This window comes from Palaemon carinicauda, chromosome 33 (assembly GCF_036898095.1).
Source record: "Palaemon carinicauda isolate YSFRI2023 chromosome 33, ASM3689809v2, whole genome shotgun sequence".
Taxonomy (NCBI): domain Eukaryota; kingdom Metazoa; phylum Arthropoda; class Malacostraca; order Decapoda; family Palaemonidae; genus Palaemon; species Palaemon carinicauda.
This window is the reverse complement of record NC_090757.1, coordinates 72,314,448-72,326,669: the sequence shown is the minus strand read 5'-3', so window position 1 is coordinate 72,326,669 and position 12,222 is coordinate 72,314,448. Positions and strand designations below refer to the sequence as shown.

Below are 12,222 nucleotides of genomic sequence, written 5' to 3'. Positions count from 1 at the left end.
ATTATACGTACAGAGAAATTTTAAATAGATCCTTGCAAAGGCATAGAGTGTACAGTGAAAATGTTTATGTACCAGACTATATACGAATTGCCTTTACTAGATTACGTTTAATGTCCCACGACCTAAGAATAGAGACGGGAAGGTGGAGTAGAACTCCAAGGGAGTTGCGAGTGTGTAATTGTGATTCACAGACAGTACAGAATGAAGTGCATGTCCTAATTGAATGTACAATGTCACGATCGAAGAGGCAGAAATTTAGTAATCTTAATTATACGAACATAGACGCACTGTTTGGAGAAGAAAACCACTTAATTGACCTGTGCCAGTATATATTTGAAGTGTTAAAGATTTATAATTAAATATTTGTTTTGTTTTGGTGTTGATGTATGAGGGGTTTGTTGTGATGGTTGATTTATAGCCTTATATTTCTTTATGGAAGAAAATATGATTTTTCTGGACAAAATATTTTATAATGTAATGGGGAAAATGTATAATTGTTACAGAATAAAACCCACTGTTTTGTGTAAACTAAATATAATTATTGTACTACAATGTATAAAAAGTTTTGTCAATAAAGAATAAATAAAAATATACAGTAGTAAAGAAAACGGACCGTTTTCTTAGGGCTTGGAGGGGATAACTAGGCTATAACTACATTATTGAATAATCTCATGGTGGTTTCTGGAATGGATTAGGCAGTTTTTAACGGTTGGGTTAATTATTGAATGATAGAAATGGCTGCATTGCATGTTTATTACTACAGTTTAGCGTGTTTATGAAAGAAAAGATGTCTTTTCGTAAGGCTTGGAACGGATTAGGCTATTTACATGTAAAACGCGACTCAGGATACGAAAAAATCAGGATACGAAACCGTATCCTGAACGGATTACTTTCGTATCCTCAGGCATCACTGTATATATATACTGTTGGATTGTCCTCTGAATTAAACCATCGATCATACTACTGTACCTGCTTTTTCGGCAAACTCAAGTAAAGCAAAAGAGATCTTACCTAAACAAGATAAGAGCTATTTATCATTTTTGTTGATTTTCCCAGAATTAAATCAACGGTCATACGACGTGTTTATTCAGCAAACTCAAGGTAAGAGAAGATAATAGAGAAATATGAGGTTCTAGCTGGGTCCCCTTGCCCAGTATAAAAAATTGAGGGGTGGTGCCCAGTTCTCTTGACTTCTTACCTTTTGCCCAGATTTCTGGGTATTCCCCCCTTTTATCTTTTTGTGTAGTGAACGTTGGAGTGTGGTCGGCATTCGGACAATAGGCAGTCTGCGTGCTAGATCTGGCCACAGTCCACAAACCACTACAATGTATGAAGTAGATGATGAATGGAGGAATATCGATTTAAAAACTCAAGATAGAGGTGACTGGCGAAATCTAACCAAGGCCCTTTGAGTCAATAGGGGTATTAGGAGATAATGATGATGATGATAAATGTGGTACAGTAGTTAGCAATATGAATTTCAGGTAAAGCACTGTACATTGTAATAAAAGGCACCTCCCAACATCTAGTGGTTCTTAGTCATACAGAGGCCTCTTTTTCTTTCAATTTATGAAATGAGCAGGGCTTACAGTAGACTCAAAAACCACTTTTGCAACTGATGACAAAGTGTAGTATCAGAGTCATGTTGAAAAGGACTAAAGATCGATTGTAATTTTTATATTTATGGTTGAGAAACTCTTGCTTCAAGATAATAGCTTTATGAATTTCAGGAATATAAAAGAAACTATTATAAAAATTAGGTTTACCATACTACAAGAAGAGTAGAATCCTCCTATTTCCCTTAAAAGTAGATAAAAACACTGTACAAGCATCATAAGCTCAGCACAACAATTGAACATCATTTTAATAAAACAAAACAAAGCAACAAAATCCCTACTGCAACTTATTCATGTTGAGTAATAGAAATAAAACTTATTCCTCCATGATACAGAGGCAAAATGAGGATATGCTATGAAGAAATCAATTATTATTAGAACACGGTGAATGGAAGTGCAATGATCTTCAAAGGTCCAAGACTAAAAACTGTACCATTGCCTAATTTATCAAACTAATTTAATGATACACAGTACTGTTTCAATTCTTAGGTCCAAGACTAAAAACTGTACCATTGCCTAATTTATCAAACTAATTTTATGATACACAGTACTGTTTAAATTCTTGAGTAGTTTGTTTGAATCAATGATCAAGAATGGTTGACACAGTAAACAAAACTAAGCTTTTTATTTACTGTACATACAAACCTCATATAAACAACTTACTAGTGCCATATGGAGAGTTGAAACATTCTGGAAGAGCCACTACCTGTGCACCATTTCCTGCAGCTTCCTTTACCTTCTGAAGAGCCCTTAATACATTCTCTGTTTTCTTCATGCCTACATTAAGCTGGATAAGGGCTAACCGCAGTTCTGGCAATATTTAAAAGTTAATGTTAGATTCCACTTTATTCTTGGCACAAAGCAAAAATATATTTTTTCAATAAAATTTCTCATTTCAATAGTTACCGGACATTCATTATGCTATAAGCTTTGAAAGCGCAGCTTTGTTTGACAAACTCATTATTGCTCTGTCTCAAATACATGTGGGGAAGGGGGGGGGGCATTATCAAATGAATGTAAGATAAGAATTGAAATAATAATTCACATCTTAAAAGTTATGTTCCTTTCAGGTAGTCTTACCTAACATTTATCATGTTGATTTCCACATTTACTAGAAGATAGTAATAAAAAATTATGAATAGCTTTGGCATCCACACTGAAATATGAGGTAATTATTGTTATTATTATTTTCTAAGCTACAACCCTAGTTGGAAAAGCAGGATGCTATAAGCCCAAGGGCTCCAACAGGGAAAATAGCCCAGTGAGGAAAGGAAACAACAACAAATAAAATATTTCAGGAAAAGTAACATTAAAATAAACTTTTCCTATACAGTATACAATATAAAAAATTGAACAACACAAGAGAAAGAGAAATAAGATAGAATAGTGTACCTGAGTGTACCCTCAAGCAAGAGAACTCTCATCCAAGATAGTGGAAGATCATGGTACAGAGGCTATGGTACTACCCAAGACTAGAGAACAATGGTTTGATTTTGGAGTGTCCTTCTCCTAGAAGAGCTGCTTACTATAGCCAAAGAGCCTCTTCTACCCTTAGCAAGAGGAAAGTGGTAATCTCAAGTGTTGTTAGGTGTATGAGGATAGAGGAAAATATGTAAAGACTATTTGGTGCATGTGTAGGCAAAGGGGAAATGAACCGTAACCAGAGAGAATGATCCAATGCAGTACTATCTGGCCAGTCAAAGGACCCCAAAACTCTCTAACGGTAGTCAATGCTGAGATAATACTCAAAATATATAAGAAATTTACTGTATTTGGCTCAATAATTATTTAGAAATAGTAACTATATAATACATTGATATAAATTTGTTTTACAATATGTACATAGTTTAACTTGCGCTTACTTCAAATTTAAACTATCATAGCTCACAGCTTTCACTTTAAATAGGTACAACGGGATGCAATTTTTCGAACTTGGAAAATACTGTGGTCCATAACCAGCGTTCAGCCAAGTCTATTGGAAAAAGGGCTACCCCATCATCTCTTAATATTTAAAACTTCCAAAAGGTAATTTTGTATAAAATTCCTTGTTAGAGTTGTAAGATGGCTCACTTGTACAAGTAATAATGTGCGCCACCCACAATTCTTTGTACTGTAAAAAGTGCCACCATCCCAGGTGCCCAAATATAGCCTTTGGAGGTCAGGACTCGGCTGCCATACCGAAGGGGCGACTCTCTCCGCTGGGCGGATGGAGTCGGAACCTTCGCGGTCTTACGCCTGTCGACTGGAACCTGCCATGATGAGTCCCTCCGTCGGGTGCCGCTGCTTCCGGAGGAGTATCTATCCGGGGAACTCATCCTCGGACGCTAACTTGAAGGGCCCGGCGCCGCAGCTAGCTCCAGCAGCCTGTCGCGGTGAACCATCACCCACTCACTGCTCTTGGGGGAAACCCATGCAATGGGGTCCGACGGCGGGGAAAGCTCCTTCTCGGCGGTGCCCTCGGCTGCAGAAGTGACTGAAAAACACGCCAAAGAGGCTGGAAAAGAATTAGGGACATTTTTCCCCCAAATGGGGTCATCAGAGGAGACGTTGCCTGCTTGCACCAGGACTCCGTCTCCCGTACACACTCCCACCCCTCCCTCAGGCCACTCACTCGCCTGGAACGACCCCGCAACGGACTTACCTCGTCCCCTACTCTGGGTAGGGGAGGGTGGTAGGGAAGCTCGGTCAGACGAGACGCCCGGCAAAGCAAGGGAAGAAGGGACGATCGACTTCTTAGGCGACCTCTTCGTCGCCTACTTCTTCTTGGTGCTATACTGCACCCACTCAGACTCCTGGGGAAGAGCAATGGGACTCTTCCCACAACTGACTTACCTCGTCCCCTACTCTGGGTAGGGGAAGGTGGCTGAGAAGCTCTATCCGACGAGGCATCGGGAGAAGTAAGTGGCGAGGAGAGCAGAGGCTTCCTTTGTGACCTCTTGGACGCCTTCTTCTTCTTGGTGCCGAAGCGCACCCACTGCACCTCGTTAGAGGACTCGCACTCCGGACACATGGTTGTAGGATAACATAAGCTGCCCCTACACGACAAACACAGGGGAGAAGGGTAGGAAAGGGTATAGAATGAACACAATGGGTCCATGTGGGGACCGCGTGAGACACAAAGGGGGTCGGGGACACAAAGGGTCGCACTGGGTAAGGAGAAAGCGTCGAGATGTTATCGCGACACGACCAGAGAACTTACTGGAGATCGAGACCTGAGCAAGCATGCTCTCTGACCCGGGGTTAGCCTCAGGGCATGTATCACTCCACCTGAGATTACCCCTCATAGAAAACAGGACTAGGGTAAACTACACAAAACTCTGGTCGGTTGGGAGGAGATCCCAGATACTCCTAAGAAAGTAGTTCGAGGTAAGTACTCCGTGTTGGAACAAATAGATGTTTGGCTTCTGCCATTGTTGTTCCAAGGACCAGGTATGGAATCCTATGGAGAGGCCAAGGTAAATGACAGCTACAATAATGCACCACTGGAATTTGTGAACAAGTTCTCCGACCAATCCAGCCTGGGAGAGTGATGTTGAGAACAAGGCCAAAAAGAAAAAGATAAGAGAAACAACTAAGCACACATCTTGAATTATGTATATCCGGAGAGTTACCAGTGTGTCATGATAAAATAAAAGGAAGAGAGAATTACAGATGAGGTCTGCCAGTAGCAATCCTAAAGAAGCTCCACTCAACCATCTGTATCGACCAACACTGGCCAGGGCCATTCTGAAAATAACCTCAACCGCTCAGATGAATCAACCCCTACAAATGAATTGACACACCAGTGACACCACAGTTCATCAAGAGGGTTTCAAACTTTGTGTCAAACCAAAAATTCACAGATGGAATAGAAATATTCCATAAAACTCTTACCAGAGATTCAACCACCAAACGCTTAGTCCTGAAGCAACCTGAAGTTGACAGTGAATTTGTAATTCTATTATAAGGAAAGAAGATTAGCAAAGCTAAGGACTCCATTATTACAAAACTTTACTTTAAGAATATTACCCACCAAAAAGAACTTCAGTACAGTACTGTACTACCACCATGAAGCCAAACAAGGGCGAATCAACAGAATGCTTATAAAGAAATTCAGTTACGTACTAGCCAAATCATGCTAAAGTACCCAAATTTAACCCATAACTCCACAACCTGGGTTGGTTTCCCCCTTAGAGCCCAAGGGCTTGTAGCATACTACTTTTCCTAGTAGGGTTGTAGCTTGGGCAGTAATGATAATAATAACAATAATACAGTAATAGTAATAATAATAATAATAATAATAATAATACAGTGGAACCTCGGTACTCGAACAACTCACAACTTGAACAAATCGGTATTAGACCTAAAAATTTGAGTTAAAAATGTTTCCATATTTGAACAAATTTTCGCAACTCGATCAGCCGAGTCAACACGAACCAGTCCGAACAGCATCCCCTGCCAACTTCAAGGCGTCAGTTTGAGCCAGCCTGCCATCGAAGGAAGACTCATGCGTTCCCTTGTTTTATATTGTGCTAATCAGAATTTTGTGCTTTTTTTATTAACTCGGGGCATTCATAATGAGTCCAAAAAAGCCAGACAGAAAGAAAAGAGGAAGACAGTGAGAATGACAATTGAACTAAAAAAGGAAATAATAGCCAAATTTGAAAACGGCGTTCGTGTTTTGGATCTCGCTATGCAGTATGGCATTCCAAAATCAACAACTTCAACATTCCTCAAGAACAAAGAAGTGATAAACACAGCTAATGTTGCAAAATGTGTGACTTTGATAACGCAGCAAAGGTCGCAGGTAATGGATGAAATGCAAAAGCTGCTACTAATATTCATCAGGGAAAAGGAGTTAGCCAGTGATAGCATTAGTGAAGCTTTTACTTGCGAAAAAGCCTTGCAAATTAACGGTCACCCAGAAAAGAAAATGCCTAGTACAAGTGCCGAAAGTGAAACATTTATGTTCAAAGCCAGCAGAGGTTGGTTTGAAAAATTTAAAAACAGAACTGGCATACATCGTGTAACAAAACATGGCAAGACAGCAAGTTTAAACAAGACAGCAAGTTTAAAGAAAGCTGCAGCTGAAAGCTTTGTTAAAGAATTTAATGCTTATATAAAGGAAAAACAGTTTCTCCCTCAACAGGTTTTCAATTGTGATGAGACTGGGTTATTCTGGAAAAAGAATGCTGGCCAGTATGTACATTACAATGGAGGAAAAATCACAGCCCAGGCACAAGGCTATGAAGGATAGGCTCAGTCTTTTGTTGTGTGCAAATGCCAGTGGTGATTGTAAAATAAAACTATTGCTCGTCTATCATTCAGACAACCCCCAGGTCTTTAAAAAGAACAGCATAATGAAAAGTAAATTGCCTGTTATGTGGCGGGCAAACACAAAGGCATGGGTGACCAGACAGTTTTTTAATGAGTGGGTACACAAAGTGTTTGCCCCTAAAGTAAAGGGATATCTTATGGCAAAAAATTTGCCAATGAAATGCCTGTTGATCATGGACAATGCTCCTGCTCACCCCCTAGGTATAGATGATTAATTAGTTGATGAATTCAATTTATCAAAGTTAAATTCCTGCCGCCGAATACGATGCCAATTTTTCAGCCCATGGGCCAACAAGCATTTTGAATTTTAAAAATTGTACACCAAAGCCCTTTTCCAAAAGTGTTTCGAACTGACTAATGACACACAGCAAACACTTCGAGAATTCTGGAAAGAACACTTTAATATCTTGAGCTGTGTGAATTTCATTGACAGTGCATGGAGTGCTGCAACGTACCGTACGTTAAATTCGGCATGGAGAAAACTGGGATCGAAATGTGTACCAAAAAGAGATTTTGAGGGGTTTCAGTCTGAATCGGGTTCTCCAGTTGAAAAAAAGTGCTCTCACTGATGAGATTTTGACCATGGTGAAAACTTTGGGACTTGCGGTCGAAAAAGAGGACATTGATGAGCCTGTGGAAGGACACTCTACCGAGTTAACAACCAAAGAGTTTTTTCATCTGCAACAACAGCAGCAGAAGGATATGGTAGAAGACCTTTCACCAGAAGAGGATGAAGGAAAGGAGGAGGTTCCAAGTTCTTTAATCAATGAAATGTGTGGAAATGGGGGTGAATTACAGCTTTCTGTTGAGAAATATCACCCGGATACAGAAGTGGCAAATGGTTCAATGAAAATGTTTAATTAGTGTGTTAGTGTTCCACTTCAGGAGAATAGCGCAACGGAAAAAAAAGCTTACAATGGATATGCTTTTAATTTAAAAAAAAAAACAACAAGCAACTACAGAGACTCAGTCACAAGAGCATAAGAGGCAGAGACGAGAAAAAACTCCTGAAGGCATGTTATCAACTGCTTTTATGGAAGGGGATTCCCCTTCAAAACAGTAACCCTCCCCCTTCAAAACAGTAACCCTCCCCCTTCAATCCTCCACCTCCATACCCGTATGCCCTTGCACCGCAGTTATTAAGGTAAGCAAATGATACAAAAAGGGTTTAAATTCACTTTAATATGTATTTAGTTTTAATAGTTTATATAAACGTTTTTACATATAAGTACAATATTTAGTTGTGGAATGTGAACATTTATCTGGTGCTTGGGAACAAATTAATCTAATTTATATTGTCTTATGAAAAATTTTTTCAGTTTTTTAACAAATCAGTTCTCGACCACAATATCTGAACGAATTATTGTCGAGAATCCAGGTATTACTGTAATAATAATAATAATAATAATAATAATAATAATAATGATAATAATAATAATGATAAAAATAACAATAACAATAAAGTACTATCACTGATAATAGTGTAGCATATTTTACATTTAAAGTACAATTTCAGTTCGCAAATGAATATTGAAAAAAAAAAAAATCTTCATTTGTATCCCCTATTATCTTCTGAATTCCGGAACCTCGAGGGGAAGGATATAATGACCAATGATAAAAAAGAATTACTGTTTTCTTAATTTAAAATCTTCCCTGCAGCAACAGTTGAACCTAATAAACAACATGGATTATACTGCATACAACTTGAACTTCCTTTAAATAAGAGAAAGCATATATATATATATATATATATATATATATATATATATATATATATATATATATATATATATATATATATATATACATTATATATATATATATATAAATATATATATATATATATATATATATATATATATATATATATATATATATGTGTGTGTGTGTATATATAAGTATATACAGTATATATATATATATATATATATATATATATATATATATATATATATATATATATATATATGTATATATGTATATATGTATATATGTATATATATATATATATATATATATATATATATATATATATATGTATATATATATATATATATATATATATATATATATATATATATATATACATATATATATATATATATATATACATATATATATATATATATATATATATATATATATATATATATATATAATATATATGTGTATGTATATACATATATGTGTACATATATATTTATATATATATATATATATATATATATATATATATATATATATATATATATATATATATATATATATACATACATATACCAAAGGCACTTCCCCCAATTTTGGGGGGTAGCCGACAACAACAAGAAACAAAACAAAAAGGGGACCTCTACTCACTACGTTCCTCCAGCCTAACCAGGGACTCAGCCGAGTTCAGCTGGTACTGCTAGGGTGCCACAGCCCAACCTCCCACATTTCCACCACAGATGAAGCTTCATACTGCTGAGTCCCCTACTGCTGCTACCTCCGCGGTCATCTAAGGCACCGGAGGAAGCAGCAGGGCCTACCGGAACTGCGTCACAATCGCTCGCCATTCATTCCTATTTCTAGCACGCTCTCTTGCCTCTCTCACATCTATCCTCCTATCACCCAGAGCTTTCTTCACACCATCCATCCACCCAAACCTTGGCCTTCCTCTTGTACTTCTCCCATCAACTCTTGCATTCATCACCTTCTTTAGCAGACAGCCATTTTCCATTCTCTCAACATGGCCAAACCACCTCAACACATTCATATCCACTCTAGCCGCTAACTCATTTCTTACACCCGTTCTCACCCTCACCACTTCGTTCCTAACCCTATCTACTCGAGATACACCAGCCATACTCCTCAGACACTTCATCTCAAACACATTCAATTTCTGTCTCTCCATCACTTTCATTCCCCACAACTCCGATCCATACATCACAGTTGGTACAATCACTTTCTCATATAGAACTCTCTTTACATTCATGCCCAATCCTCTATTTTTTACTACTCCCTTAACTGCCCCCAACACTTTGCAACCTTCATTCACTCTCTGACGTACATCTGCTTCCACTCCACCATTTGCTGCAACAACAGACCCCAAGTACTTAAACTGATCCACCTCCTCAAGTAACTCTCCATTCAACATGACATTCAACCTTGCACCACCTTCCCTTCTCGTACATCTCATAACCTTACTCTTACCCACATTAACTCTCAACTTCCTTCTCTCACACACCCTTCCAAATTTTGTCACTAGTCGGTCAAGCTTCTCTTCTGTGTCTGCTACCAGTACAGTATCATCCGCAAACAACAACTGATTTACCTCCCATTCATGATCATTCTCGCCTAACAGTTTTAATCCTCGTCCAAGCACTCTAGCATTCACCTCTCTCACCACTCCATCAACATACAAGTTAAACAACCAGGGCGACATCACACATCCCTGTCTCAGCCCCACTCTCACCGGAAACCAATCGCTCACCTCCTTTCCTATTCTAACACATGCTTTACTACCTGTGTAGAAACTTTTCACTGCTTGCAACAACCTTCCACCAACTCCATATAACCTCATCACATTCCACATTGCTTCCCTATCAACTCTATCATATGCTTTCTCCAGATCCATAAATGCAACATACACCTCCTTACCTTTTGCTAAATATTTCTCGCATATCTGCCTAACTGTAAAAATCTGATTCATACAACCGCTACCTCTTCTAAAACCACCCTGTACTTCCAAGATTGCATTCTCTGTTTTATCCTTAATCCTATTAATCAGTATTCTACCATACACTTTTCCAACTACACTCAACAAACTAATACCTCTTGAATTACAACACTCATGCACATCTCCCTTACCCTTATATAGTGGTACAATACATGCACAGACCCAATCTACTGGTACCATTGACAACACAAAACACACATTAAACAATCTCACCAACCATTCAAGTACAGTCACACCCCCTTCCTTCAACATCTCAGCTTTCACACCATCCATACCAGATGCTTTTCCTACTCTCGTTTCATCTAGTGCTCTCCTCACTTCCTCTATTGTAATCTCTCTCTCATTCTCATCTCCCATCACTGGCACCTCAACACCTGGAACCGCAATTATATCTGCCTCCCTATCATCCTCAACATTCAGCAAACTTTCAAAGTATTCCGCCCACCTTTTCCTTGCCTCCTCTCCTTTTAACAACCTTCCATTTCCATCTTCCACTGTCTCTTCAATTCTTGCGCCGGCCTTCCTTACTCTCTTCACTTCTTTCCAAAACTTCTTCTTATTCTCTTCATATGACTGACCCAGTCCCTGACCCCACCTCAGGTCAGCTGCCCTCTCTGCCTCACGTACCTTGCGCTTTACTTCCACCTTTTGCTCTCCATATTTTTCATACTTCTCTATACTATTACTCTGCAGCCATTCTTCAAAAGCCCTCTTTTTCTCTTCCACTTTTACCTTCACTCCTTCATTCCACCATTCACTGCCCTTCCTCATGCTGCCTCCAACAACCTTCTTGCCACATACATCACTTGCAATCCCAACAAAATTTTCTTTTGCTAACTTCCACTCCTCCTCTAAATTACCAGTTTCTCTTACTCTCACCTCGTCATATGCCATTTTCAACCTTTCCTGATATTTACTTTTTACCCCCGGTTTTATTAGCTCTTCAACCCTCACTAGCTCCCTTTTACATCCACCTACTCTATTCCCCCACTCTTTTGCTACAACTAATTTTCCTTCCACCAAAAAATGATCAGACATACCGTTAGCCATACCCCTAAACACGTGCACGTCTTTCAATCTTCCAAACATTCTTTTAGTTATCAACACATAATCCATTAATGCCCTTTCTACGACTCTTCCATTTGCCACTCTTACCCATGTATACTTATTTTTATCTTTCTTTTTAAAAAAGCTAGCACTTATTACCATCTCTTGTTCAACACACATATCTACCAGTCTCTCACCACTCTCATTTTCACCTGGTACGCCATATTTCCCAATGACACCTTCTACCTCTCCAGCACCCACTCTAGCATTTAAGTCACCCATAACAACTACATAATTCCTTCTACCCAGTCCTTCTACACACCTAGTTAATTCATTTCAGAACTCATTCCGCTCTTCTTCACTTTTCTCACTACCTGGCCCATACGCACTGACAAACGCCCAACATTCCCTACCCAACCTAATCCTTACCCACATTAACCTAGATGATATCTCCTTCCATTCCACTACTTTACCTGTCATCCATTCACTCAACAATAAAGCCACACCCTCTCTCGCTCTTCCCCTTTC

At 38.6% G+C, this 12,222-nt stretch overlaps 1 protein-coding gene across 3 annotated transcripts in view; it reads right to left on the bottom strand.

Annotated features, from left to right (window-relative positions):
• The window catches only part of LOC137625983 (omega-amidase NIT2), a 164,974-nt gene that overhangs the window by 76,696 nt on the left and 76,056 nt on the right, over positions 1–12,222 (bottom strand). For all 3 annotated transcript variants that reach the window (XM_068357063.1, XM_068357064.1, XM_068357065.1), the window contains exon 3: positions 2,280–2,426. In XM_068357063.1, coding sequence (XP_068213164.1) covers positions 2,280–2,426 — 147 coding nt within the window. The remainder of the gene's footprint in view (positions 1–2,279; positions 2,427–12,222) is intronic.